Source organism: Bos mutus, chromosome 9, assembly GCF_027580195.1.
Source record: "Bos mutus isolate GX-2022 chromosome 9, NWIPB_WYAK_1.1, whole genome shotgun sequence".
NCBI classification, from domain to species: Eukaryota; Metazoa; Chordata; class Mammalia; order Artiodactyla; family Bovidae; genus Bos; species Bos mutus.
The window spans coordinates 76,152,983-76,165,224 of NC_091625.1; the positions used below are offsets into that span (position 1 = coordinate 76,152,983).

Here is a 12,242-nt window from a genome sequence, read left to right on the forward strand (position 1 = left end):
CAAATCTCACAAAATTTTATGCTAGACCCTGGTGCTGGCAAAGATTGAAGGCAAAAGGAGAAGGGGCACAGCAGAGGAGGAGGTGGTTAGATAGCTTCACTAACTCAATGGACATGAGTTCGAGCAAACTCCAGGAGATAGTGGAGGACAGGGATGCAACCCATGGGATTGCAAAGAGTTGGACATGACTTAGCAACTGAGTAACAGCAACCCTGACAATGGGTTCTAACTATTATCTGTGGTCCAGTTCTCACTCCTAAACTCCAAATACTCAAACTCACATATACTGCAAACTTACCATGTCCAAAACTCAACTCCTGATCTTTACTCGTCTTGTTTAAAAGATGAAACAACCTGCCCTATCCAGTCTTTCCCCTCCAGTGGTCATCCTTCCTATCACTCAAGTCTAAACCAGAATTCTTCTCGATCATTTTTCAATCTTCTACCACCTTTAGTGGTAGAACAAACAAATCTTGCTGACTCTAAAATATATCTAGAATCTCACCACCTTCACTTCTATAATACTAATCTGGTCTGCTATTTCTCAAGAGTCCCTGCTTTTGCCCTTAATTGTCATATCAATTTCCCACCCAGAGGCCTGAGTGATTCTTATAAAATGGAAGTCAGATCTTGTCACTCTTCTGCTCAAAACTGCATGGCTTCTCCATCTTACTCAGAATAAAAGCTGAAATTCCTAAAATGATCTATAAACCCTGCACTCTGTGCTGTACCTTCCACGTATCCTCCCCACCCTTGTATTCTATCTTCTACTTTCTTCCCGGCCCACTGCTCCAGCCACTCTGACCTACCAGCCATTCTGAGAACTCACCATGCATGTGCCTGTCTCAGGGCCTTTGCATGACTATTCCCTTTGTCTGCAATGCTCTTCCTTCTGAAATCTTCATGACTCAGTCCCTTGAACCCTTCAGCTTTTTATACAAACATCACTTATGCTGTGAGATCCTAACTGACTGTCTACTTTTAAAATGCCTCCCCACTTTCAGCATTTACTGTGCTCCCTGTGCGTTTTCTCCATAGAATTTATCACCTTTTGATGTAGTACATGTTATTTATGTAATTATATTTGTTCTTCTTGGTCCCCTCAGAATGTAATAAAAGCAGGAAGTTTTGTCTGGTTCATTCAATGCTGGAGGAGGGTCAGCATTACAGATTTACATTTAATGCATTTGGTCCAGATTTCCAATCTGCTTCTCAAGAAAGGAAGCTATTTAAATAAGTAGATAAGATGGAGAAAAGGTCATGCAAAAAAGTGAAATAGTGCAGCGGTCCCTAGGTGCTCCTAGGTGCTCCTCATGTTTCAATGTGGGGATACAGGATTGACTTAAAATAGGAACACGTTCATGGAACAAGGTAACGTGTCAACCAAAAGCACAAAAGAAACTAATTCCACAGTAAGAAAGGAAGGCATGAAATGACAAAGGTGTTCCACAGTAGGATACTGACTGACGTACTGGGATCTCAGTGAAAACCCTTCTCACAAATAAGTTTGACAAAGTGCCAAAGTGCATTGGGGAGGACAGCTGTCTTTGAAAATGTAATGAAAACTATGGATCTTTCCACAAAAATTAAATGTATCTAAAAGTTCAGAAAGTTCACCACCCTCCCCTAAACCTATCCGTAGACCACCATGGGCCAAATGCTAAGAATCTTAATTAAGAAAAAAAAAAATATCCCACTTAAAATATGACTTCAGCATCATAACAATCACTTGAATGAAGCCTGGATAGGAATATTGGTAGTTGCAATATTGAGTTGCAACATACTGAGTAAATATTTGAAGCTAAAGTTTACTACAAGGAAGAATCCAACAGCCATGTCTTAAATGTTAAGTTCTCAATACATATGTAGAATTAAACATCCCCAAGTTACCTCAGTGAATATGCAAATTGAAAGTTTCTTACTGCTTGATATAATTTTATAAAGTTCATAAGGTAATTCATAAGGAAGACTATGTAGGTACTGGTAATTTGACTTTTTTAAAAAAACTGAAAACAGCAAACATTCCATCCAAACAATCTGAGCCATTGTCTCTCTGGCTTCTGTACAATTTTATCATTTAGCATCTTTCATCTAAATAATTCACCAAAATGTAATTAATGAGTCTTGCTTCTCTACCAAATACCCGCTTCTCCCTGTACCACAGAATCCAAAAATAATTAAAGGAAATTCAGGTTGGGTAGTTTTTCTTGCTCAGCTATATCTCTGGAGAGGGTGTGGTAAGGGAAGGGAGAGGGTCTTATTTACATCAAATATAAAAGCTCTTTACTCACTGAGACCATTTGCGGCACTGTAATAACACAAATGCAAAGAACATCTGTCTGAAATCTATTCTGTGTCTGGTATCTGATTCCATGCTTATATGACGAAGGCCACAGAAGCAAACCCAGAGGCACGGAATTTAAATATAGTCCTCAGAGGTCTCTCTGGTTGGTTTCTTTTCCCTTGTTGATCCTCATCAGAGAACAAATTTACCAAGAGCCATCAGCCGAACACACCCAAGCTGGATGTGGGCCAAGAAGCAGCAGCACTGTTGAGATCTGGGCAGCGAGGTGGAAGGGGAACCAGGGCACCAGTCGGGTAAAAGCATGCGGGCACTGCTGGGCAGCAGCTGGGGGAAGTTTGGCCACGCCGGCCGGGGAACATACGAGTGGTTAACCAGCGAACCCAGCCTCCCTCTTCTGGAAACTCAGCTGCAGGTCTGTACCTACAACTTATGCCTTTTCTTCCCCCAAAATATCCTTGTTAGCTTTAAAACCAACATCACCTATATTGTTAGGAAAACTTAGTGGCAACATTTTGCATTACAGGTGTGACAAAAATATGAATTCACTGACTTGACCTGGTGTAAGGAGGTAACTTGAAAGCTGGATTCTTTTGACAATGATAAATTCAAGTAAAACTTGTCACAGAATATTCTGAAAACACCTGAGATAACAAATATATAAAAGAACACCTGAAGGCAGAAGTCAGCAAATTCTTGTCTGGGTATGACAAGGTTGCATTTTTGCTCAGTAAGCAATGTCTACATTTAAAAAACAACAACAAAAAAAGAAAGAGATTTCGGTTGGCCCTCCAACTGTTTCTAAGAAGCCAGGGATCTTACTTCAGGAGGGGCAGCAAAGACTTAAAGAGGTTTTGCCTCCAAGAAATGCAGCAGCTGCTTTGCTTTATCTGGGAAGTGCCCAAAGGGGGTCCCAATCTGAGGGTTCGTTAAGGAAAAATATTTATAGAAACCTAAAAACTCAGAATTAATTTTATGGTCAACAGGAAAGTGAGTGATACCACTGTCCCACAAGAAAGAGGGAAAGAAACCTATTTTCTTGTTTTCTAGAAAGTTGAGGGTTGAGACTGGTATTTAAGTTCTCTAAAACCAATTTTTACAGAAATAAATTATACACATATATGATATATCCTTCAGCAGTTACACTTTCTATTGCCTTTTTCTTTGAAGTAATCCCTGTACTGCAAAGTCCTTGAGAAATATTAAAAAGCCACCTTGAGAGTAATGAACCATTTAGAATATTTGACTAAAGACATTCTTTCTGCATTAAAAAAAAAAACAATTTGAACCAATATACTATGAATCATTTAAAAAACAAAGATACCATCATAAATTTGTTCTATAGCTCCATGGTCTCTTAATTAGGGGGGAAAAAAAAAGTTCTTTATCTCAAGAAATTGTCCTAATCTGCTGTATAAGTATCGATATCTGGACAAGATAACTCACCCAATGGAAGTACTGATTCCAGAAGGGGACAGTAGCATCTTTCTCAATTTTTTGCAACTAATACCATTAGTGGTATAAAGTAAGAGGATTACATAAAAACTTTTAAATAGAATATTAAGTATCTTCATATTCAATGCATATGGAACTTAGAGGGTATAACAGTGTTTAAAATTTGATGCCCACAACGGTTCAGAAACTTATCCACATTTATTGAAGGAGAAAGAAGAAAAATCAATTATATAAAATGGTCCGTGGTTATCAAGGTTGAAGAGTGATTAAGTATTAAGAGATAATAGCTTTAACATTGTAAATGATTTATCTAATGGGAGAAAATAAACATAGTTTAAATTGCTTTTTGAGTCCAACTTGTTTTAATAGTTGTAGTAAATTTATTTTTGAGTTCATCTGTTCTTAAACTTATATAATCAAAGTCCTTGTTTTATCATAACAGATTTTAAGAGTTCTGATAAACTAGATTATGTGTGAGAAAACCGAACAAATTCATAGTTAGTTGATTCATTATATTCTCAAGCCAACCTTCCAAAAAAGATGATTTTACTCTCATTTCATACTGAAGAAAAACTAGAATCAGAGCGGGTAAGTGAATAGTCCATGGTCACACAGGTATCAGAAGGTCATATCGGAATTCAAGACCACAGCTGTCAAAGCCCAAAGATGACGCTCTGCTGCTCAAAAAAACCTTAAAAAATTGTAAGGATTTTAAGCTAAAATATCATAACTCATATCTTACCAAAACAAAATATCTAACAGGGTAAATATTAAATAGACCATCTAATTTCAAGTCAAAATAGCATACATAGTTGTAAATTCTTTAGGAATTAAAGATAACAACAACAAACACTAGATAAATCAGTCTCTTAAAACATTAAGGCCAGCAAAGCATTTGTTCTTTTCACCAAAATCAAGGCAAAAAACCCAGCTCTCATAATTCTACTAGTGTAAGCTTTATTTTAAATCAGTAGATCTTAGTATGTTGTTTTTTTAAACACAATTATAAGGTTTTACACTGTTTTCTTTCCCTCTGTAGTAGTAAATACTAACATTCACATGCGTTGTGAATGCAGAAGCATTTTAATACTTATTTCTTAGCAGCTTTATGTAAAGAGATGTCTATGCAATTTGGAACAGGACTTCTTTTTTCATACTTTGCTGTTGGAGTATCATTCTGTGCCTATTATATCGTTTACTCCATCAAGAATCATCATTATTCTTATAAGCTGATACTATCAAATCAATACCTTTTAGGTTATTCAAAAATTTACCTGCAATTCTTTTTCTTGAGTTCCAAATTTCTATATTTATCCTACAAATATTGCAAAAACAAACTGAAGGAATTTCACAATCTCAATCATCATAAGCATTGGCTATCCAATCAGATTTCAAATGTTATTTATATGTCATAGGAGCATGTAACAATGTCAGATTTTACTCCAGAATCAAAGAAGTTCCAAATGACCCTTGTGCAGCATAAAACATTATTGGTCTAATTCTAAATAAAGTACATAAATAGTAAGAGTTCTCATTCAATGAATGTGTGATGGACCTACCAACTAAACCTTATTCTAATATTTTTACTTCAGTGGATATATTGTAGGGTATCCTCATGTACTTTTGACATTCTGAATTCATACTTTATAAGTACACTTTAATTCATTGGCATAAATGAATGATTAGAGTGATTTTTAGAGTGAATAAATGATGGTGAAAGTGAAAGTCACTCAGTTGTGTCCAACTCTTTGCCACCCCATGGACCATACAGTCCATGGAATTCTCCAGGCCAGAATACTGGAGTGGGTAGCCTTTCCCTTCTCCAGGGGATCTTCCCAACCCAGGAATCAAACCCCGGTCTCCAGCATTGCAGGCAGATTCTTTACCAGCTGAGCTATGAGGGAAGCCCAAATGATGGTAGAATACGAGATGAAGACAGAGGCCAACCTTAGAACTCCAGGGGTCTTCTTTCCCCATCTTCTAACTCTATTCCGTTCCCCAACGCCAGGGCACCCAGAAGAGAAGTTCCACCCGGGAGGATGTGGAGCCCTTCCTGTTCATCCTTCTTCCAGCCACCGTCCTGCTCTTCCTGGCCTTTCTACTGCTCTTCCTGTATCGCCACTGTCAGACCCCTCGGCCCCAGGGCCAGGTTTCTGTCCTGGACCTCCCAGAGCACCCGCCTGCAGGGGAGATGACCGACTTCCTGCCCGGCTTACCCTGGAGCAGCGAGCAGACCTCCCCTTACTCCCCACTGCCCCCAGAGGCTGCCCTTCTCTCCAAGGCGTGTTCACCGCCCTCCTATGAGGAGGCCACCAAGGATGCTCCTGGGGAACAGGCTCTGGATGCGAGCATTCAGTGTGGAGTGGGTTCACCTGGGCTGGATAAGCAAATATAAACTGCTCCTGAAAACCATACAGAGCATGGCCCTCCACCCTTCAAACAGCCCACTTGGGCTGGGGAACAAGGGCCTCTGGACCTAAGAAGCTGTTAGTCACTGGTGGACACCGGGATGAATGGGTTGGGGGTGGGGTGGGGGTGGAGCTCGACAAATGTCAATCTTGTTAACTTATTTTCAAGTTCCTTAGGGGAAACTTTCCCCAGGTTGTTCTAACAATGACTGGGCTCCTCTATAACATATACCCCTGAGAAAAACAAAAAGTTCTAATATGAGTTGAGGGGAAAAAAGAATTACTAGGGAACATAAGAACTCTATAGAGAAAGAAAACAGAAAAATGTTGATAAGCCAAAGATAACTACTTCGACCACCAAATAAAACTTTTCTTTCTACACAAGTTGTCCAGGGCCTCATTGTTTCACTTCTGTGTGAAGAGGCTTGGAGAGTTCTAGAAGGAGAGGAAAAAACAGCTCTAGAGCTGCAGGGGTCAGTGGACCCAGTGTATTTTCAAGGCTGTTGTAAATAATGGTGAAATATATTTAAATATTAATGAGGAAAGAACTGACATTTGCAAGCATTTTAGCTAAAAAAAAAATAAAGTGCTACAAAATTCTCTCGTGAGTAGCATCGCTCTGTTTACCTTTTGACTTGCTTCCTAGATTTGGCTTGGTTATGTGGGAATGTCTCACACTAGAATATCAGGGGCTGTCTCTAACTGTGCCGTGGCAGGACAAAAGATGGCTGTTCCCACACATTATCTTGGGGGGACCCGGTAACAATGTATGTTCATCAAGCAGTATTAAGAGTAGAAATCAGTTTAACATTGGAAAGGAAAGGTCAAATCTTTTTTATTCCCTTATATAGGATTGAAGGATTGTTTTATTTTTCATTTTTGCTATACAGTAGGTCTTTGTTGGTTATCCATTTTGAATGTAGCAATGTGTACAAGGCAAGGTCAAAATCTTAAAGAGAAACACAGATAAGCTCTAATGGGGTCTTATAAATCACATTGTTCAAGCTCTTGCTTTGCAGATGTCAAAACTAGAGCTGAGAGAGGTTAAATACCTCCTAAGAGGCAGAGCTGGGACCAGAAGCCTCTCTGACCTGGGTCAGAGCACCTTTCATAGTGCCAGCTGGTCTCCCAAGAAAACTGCAAATGTGGAATTTCAGTGCCCACTCCAGACTGGGGGTCAGGGCTCAAAATAAGATGGACATAGCTGAATTTGGAATGGATACAAATCTCCCTCTGTGATTTTCAAATGGGGAGGTAGAAGTGAGTCATTTACACTTGGGGGCTGTATCCGGATACCCATGGGGGTGGCAAGGTGGCACACAAGGTCCTTAAATTTGTATTCAGTGCTGTAATTTCAGGGGTAAAACTTTTTTGTTTTCATAGTATAAACTAAACAACCTTCTGATGGTTCAAAATGAACAAAAAATGATGACTCTTCAAAATTTTTGACATGAACATTTTTATACTAGATACACAACATGGTAGAGTTGTAGAAAAATAACAAAGTACACTGCATTACTTTTCAAATGTAATCTGATAGAAATACTAGCAACTTCTTTCAAGACTTAAGCAAAATATAATCTGAGTGAAAAATCAATAAAATTTATTTCAGGAAAATTGTACTAAACAATTCTCTAATGGTCTTTAAGGGAAGTAAATAAACAAATGGCAATGAGAAGCTCAGCAGACAGCCTTCTTTTTTTAATCCTAAGAATCTAGTTCTCTGTGAGACTCTGTTGATTTCCCAACTGCCATTTCTTCCTTTTCCTTTGCTAACAGACCCTGATTTGGTTCTGAAATCCTAGGACCGCCTGTGAGAGGCAGACAGATTTCCCTTCCCCCTGCCCACACCAGTGGATACACAATGAGAGTTAATCATGGTGATCTCAATTCCTTGGCCAGGGACTGATTTGGTCTTTGGGGCTGATGGGGGAAATGTACACAGGAGGAGAGGCTTGCTCTAAAAAAAGACTGCCTCACATTAAAAATAAATGCATGGAAGGAAACACTCTTCCTCTCTGCTGGATGTTACATGTCTGTATGCGGTACCTAGGGCTGTTCCTTGGAGAAGGCAATGGCACCCCACTCCAGTACTCCTGCCTGGAAAATCCCATGGACGGAGGAGCCTAGTAGGCTGTAGTCCATGGGGTGGCTATGAGTCGGATACGACTGAGCAACTTCACTTTCACTTTTCACTTTCCTGCATTGGAGAAGGAAATGGCAACCCACTGTAGTGTTCTTGCCTGGAGAATCCCAGGGACGGAGGAGCCTGGTGGGCTGCCGTCTATGGGGTCACACAGAGTCGGACATGACTGAAGCGACTTAGCAGTAGCAGCAGGGCTGTTCCCTGCAACCAGAAGCAAGACATTGGCCAGGACTAGTATTGAGGATAGTAGAGTAGAAAGATGGACAATACCTGGGTTGATGATTGTCATGCTGCCTAATAACCCTGCAAATGTCTATATTTTCATCAGAGTATACCTTTCCCACCACTAACCATTTAAGCCACGCTTGGTATTTGTAGACAAAAGCATCCCAAATACCACAGTTTCAAAGGCCAATATGGAAATGCATTGTCATGTTTTAAAATATTCTGATAGGGTTTCCCTAGTGGCTCAGTGGTAAAGAATCAGCCTGCCAATGCAGGAGACACAGATTCAATCCCTGGTCTGGGAAGATCTCACATGCTGCAGAACAACTGAGACTGAGCGCCACAACTTCTGAGCCCATGTGCTGCAACTACTGAAGCCTGAGTAACTCAGAGGCAGTGCTCCGCCACAATGGAGCCACCACAAGAGACGCCGCCACAGTGAGAATCCCACGCATCACGACTGGAGAGCAGCCCCCGCTCGCCGCAAGTAGAGAAAAGCCAAGACCCAGCACAGCCCAAAATAAGCAAACAATAAATGTGTTTATGTTTTGGTAGACTTACTTAAAATAAGTAGTCAATGCCAGGACTCACTGAAGACTTTACCAGTGATAAAGGAAACATTTTCTTTTGTGGAACCAAATCAAGCTGTAAGAAAATAAACTACAGCCCCCAGGCCGAATTCCACTATATTTTCATCAGAGAATACCTTTCCCACCACACACCATTTAAGCAACCTGTTATGGTACATCCTGTGAGACAGACTGATTTTTACATTTTTCAATAGTTCAAAAAAAAAAAAAGAATATTTCATGACACATGAAAGCTATATGAATTAGAATTTTAGTGGCTAGAAATAAAATTGGAACCCAGCCATTCCCACTTGTCTATGGCTCTTCCTACATCAAGAGTCAAGTAGTTACAGCAGAGACTATTTGATCTTCAAAGCCCCAAATACTTACTGCCCAGTTCTGAAAAGGTTTGCTGACACTTGCTACACACCAGTAGACTTCAACCCTAGTGCATGGTAGAATTACTCAAGGAATTTTTAGAAATACTGATATCAGGACCCATATAGACCAATTAAACAGAAATAGAGCCAGAGATTCTAATACAAAGACAAGTCATTTTCTAGGTAATGTGAGTGGATACAAAATACAGGTGAGCTTCTATCCAGGTGTAAGGTACCATGTTTAGAGAAAATAAGTGTGTAAATCTAGCTTTGAGCCATCATTTATAACCCAACATTCTCTGTAAATACTTCCCTGAAGCCATCAGCGTAATGTGCTGTTGCTAAGGCACTTCAGTCGTGTCTGACTCTGTGCGACCCCATAGACGGCAGCCCACTAGGCTTCCCCGTCCCTGGGATTCTCCAGGCAAGAACACTGGAGTGGGTTGCCATTTCCTTCTCCAATGCATGAAAGTGAAAAGGCAAAGTGAAGTCGCTCAGTCGTGTCCAACTCTGGCGACCCCATGGACTGCAGCCCACCAGGCTCCTCCATCCATGGGATTTTCCAGGCAAGAGTACTGGAGTGGGGTGCCATTGCCTTCTCCACAGCATAATGTGCATCTGCTACCAATTCAACTCACAAAGCAGGATTTGCAAACAGAATATTAGAAACAATCATGTAAACAGTGCATCCTTTTTTAAATGTTGACACAACTGGCATACACGGGTAGTACTAACTGTTAGCACTCCAAGCCACAGAGTGGAATTTATAAAAAACCAGGGATGAAAGAACTAGATTTTAACAGCTAAAAAGTATTTGGAGAAGCAATAACTGTAGCCAGAAAAGATTAAGAATGGGAGGGAGGCGACTTCCCTGGCAGCCCAGTGGTTAAGATTCCATGTTTCCAATGCAGGAGGCCTGGGTTCTCTCCCAGGTCAGGGAACTAGATCCCACATACCACAACTAAAAACCCTCAAGGCTGCACTAAGACCCTGCATGGCCAAATAAGTAGTTTTTTTGTTTTTTTAAGAGGTAGTATAATAGTAACAGTGACCAGAATGTAGACATTTTCACTAAATTCTACATTGGATCAGAAAATATCACTAAGGCATCATTTTCTACAAAAGAAAAGGAGTCCAGTTTCTGGTCTGGCATGAAAGGAGCTTGAAAGTCATTTCTCCATCATAACAACAACAAAAAGCCCAAGAAACTGAAAAATCAACAGCTCCTCTTAAATTCAGCGAACTGTGGTCATAGGGCAAACCATTGGCCCCACACTCGAGAGAGATGGATACAGAAAATCACAACTTACCTTCAGCAGAAGCCCACACATAGAAACCTCCTCAGGAAACGGGGCCAGAGCTGGGGAAAACCGAACTGCAACTGAAGGACTGCCAGAGGCTCAGAGTAGGCAAACCTGAGAACTAAACACTCCAGAGGGACCCACACTCCGTGAATTTTGCCTCTAGGAGCCCTACCAGATTCTCACAGTGGAGTTCTGAGAAAAAAACCTTATTGTGCTTCCAGCAGAAGGAGAGGAAGAGGGACCATCCTGAAATCCATCACCACGTTCTGTTCTTTGTAACAAAGCCTGCCCTCAGGAGAACTACTTCTCCAGGGCCTAACCTGCTTGGGTTTTATCAGAACCTAACTCACCTGGGAGGGGGCGGGGAATCTGCAGGCCCAGCTGATTCTAGTCTTACACTGCAGAGTGGGCAAACACCCAACTAGCTTATTCTAATAAAGGGGAGAAAAGGAAAAAGCAACAGAGAAGCACTTACGAAGTTCACAGCCCAGTGGCACAGGCTCACTTAAAGACTGGGACCTAATCATAAAACTATAAAACATTTTCCCTTCCCCCACATCTAACCACCAACCACCACGTAATTAAAGGCCTATTTACTGCAGTTCTCTTTGCCTAGGACATCGAGTTTACCCTTCAAGAAAGAATTGTATACTAAAAGGCACAAAACACAATTTGAATTAACAGAGCAAGCATCAGAAACAGATCCAGAGATGGCAGGAATGTTGTTGGAATTATCAGGCCAGGAATGTAAAATAAATATGATTAATATGCAAAGAGCTCTAATGGAAAACACAGACAACAAGAACAGAAGGGCAATGTCTGCAGAGAGACTGAAATTCTATGAAGGAACCAAAAAGAAGTGCTAGAAACCAAAAACACTGTCACAGAAATGAAGAATGCTTTTGATGAGCTTATCAGTAGACTGGACACAGTTGAGGAAGGAATCTAAGGAAATATTAATAGGAAATTTCAAAAGGGAAAAGCAAAGAGAAACAAAAAACTGGAAAAAAAATAAAACAATATACAAGAGTCGTGAGACGACTGTAAAAGGTGATGGTGCGTGCATGCTCAGTCATCTCCGACTCTTTGCAACCCCATGGACTGTAGCCCACCAGGCTCCTCTGTTCATGGAGTTTTCCAGGCAAGAATACTGGAGTGGGTTGCCATTTCCTACTCCATAAAAGACCCTGATGCTGGGAAAGATTGAAGGCGGGAGGAAAAGGGGACGACAGAGGATGAGATGGTTGGATGGCATCACTGACTCGATGGACATGAATTTAAGTAAACTCCAGGAGTGGGTGATGGACAGGGAAGCCTGGTGTGCTGCGGTTCACGGGGTCGCAAGGAGTCGGACATGACTGAGTGACTGAACCAAACTGAAAAGGTGTTACATAGGTATAATGGGAATACCAGGAAGCGAAAAGAAATATTAGAAGCAACAATGACAACAAAT

At 40.7% G+C, this 12,242-nt stretch overlaps 1 protein-coding gene and 1 long non-coding RNA gene across 3 annotated transcripts in view; one reads left to right on the forward strand and one right to left on the reverse strand.

Moving 5' to 3' along the window:
• The window catches only part of LOC138989177 (uncharacterized), a 76,253-nt gene that overhangs the window by 56,962 nt on the left and 7,049 nt on the right, over positions 1–12,242 (reverse strand). The window contains exon 1 of one of the 2 annotated variants that reach the window (XR_011465394.1): positions 10,796–10,978. The exons of the other annotated variant lie outside the window; for it this stretch is intronic. This is a non-coding gene — a long non-coding RNA (uncharacterized lncRNA). Of the gene's footprint in view, positions 1–10,795; positions 10,979–12,242 lie in introns of those variants that run through there. 2 annotated transcript variants of the gene reach the window in all.
• On the forward strand, positions 2,607–6,152 carry SMIM28 (small integral membrane protein 28). Its single transcript, XM_070377116.1, has 2 exons — positions 2,607–2,717; positions 5,766–6,152. Exons 1-2 carry the CDS (start codon positions 2,607–2,609, stop codon positions 6,150–6,152), a joined length of 498 nt encoding a protein of 165 aa, XP_070233217.1.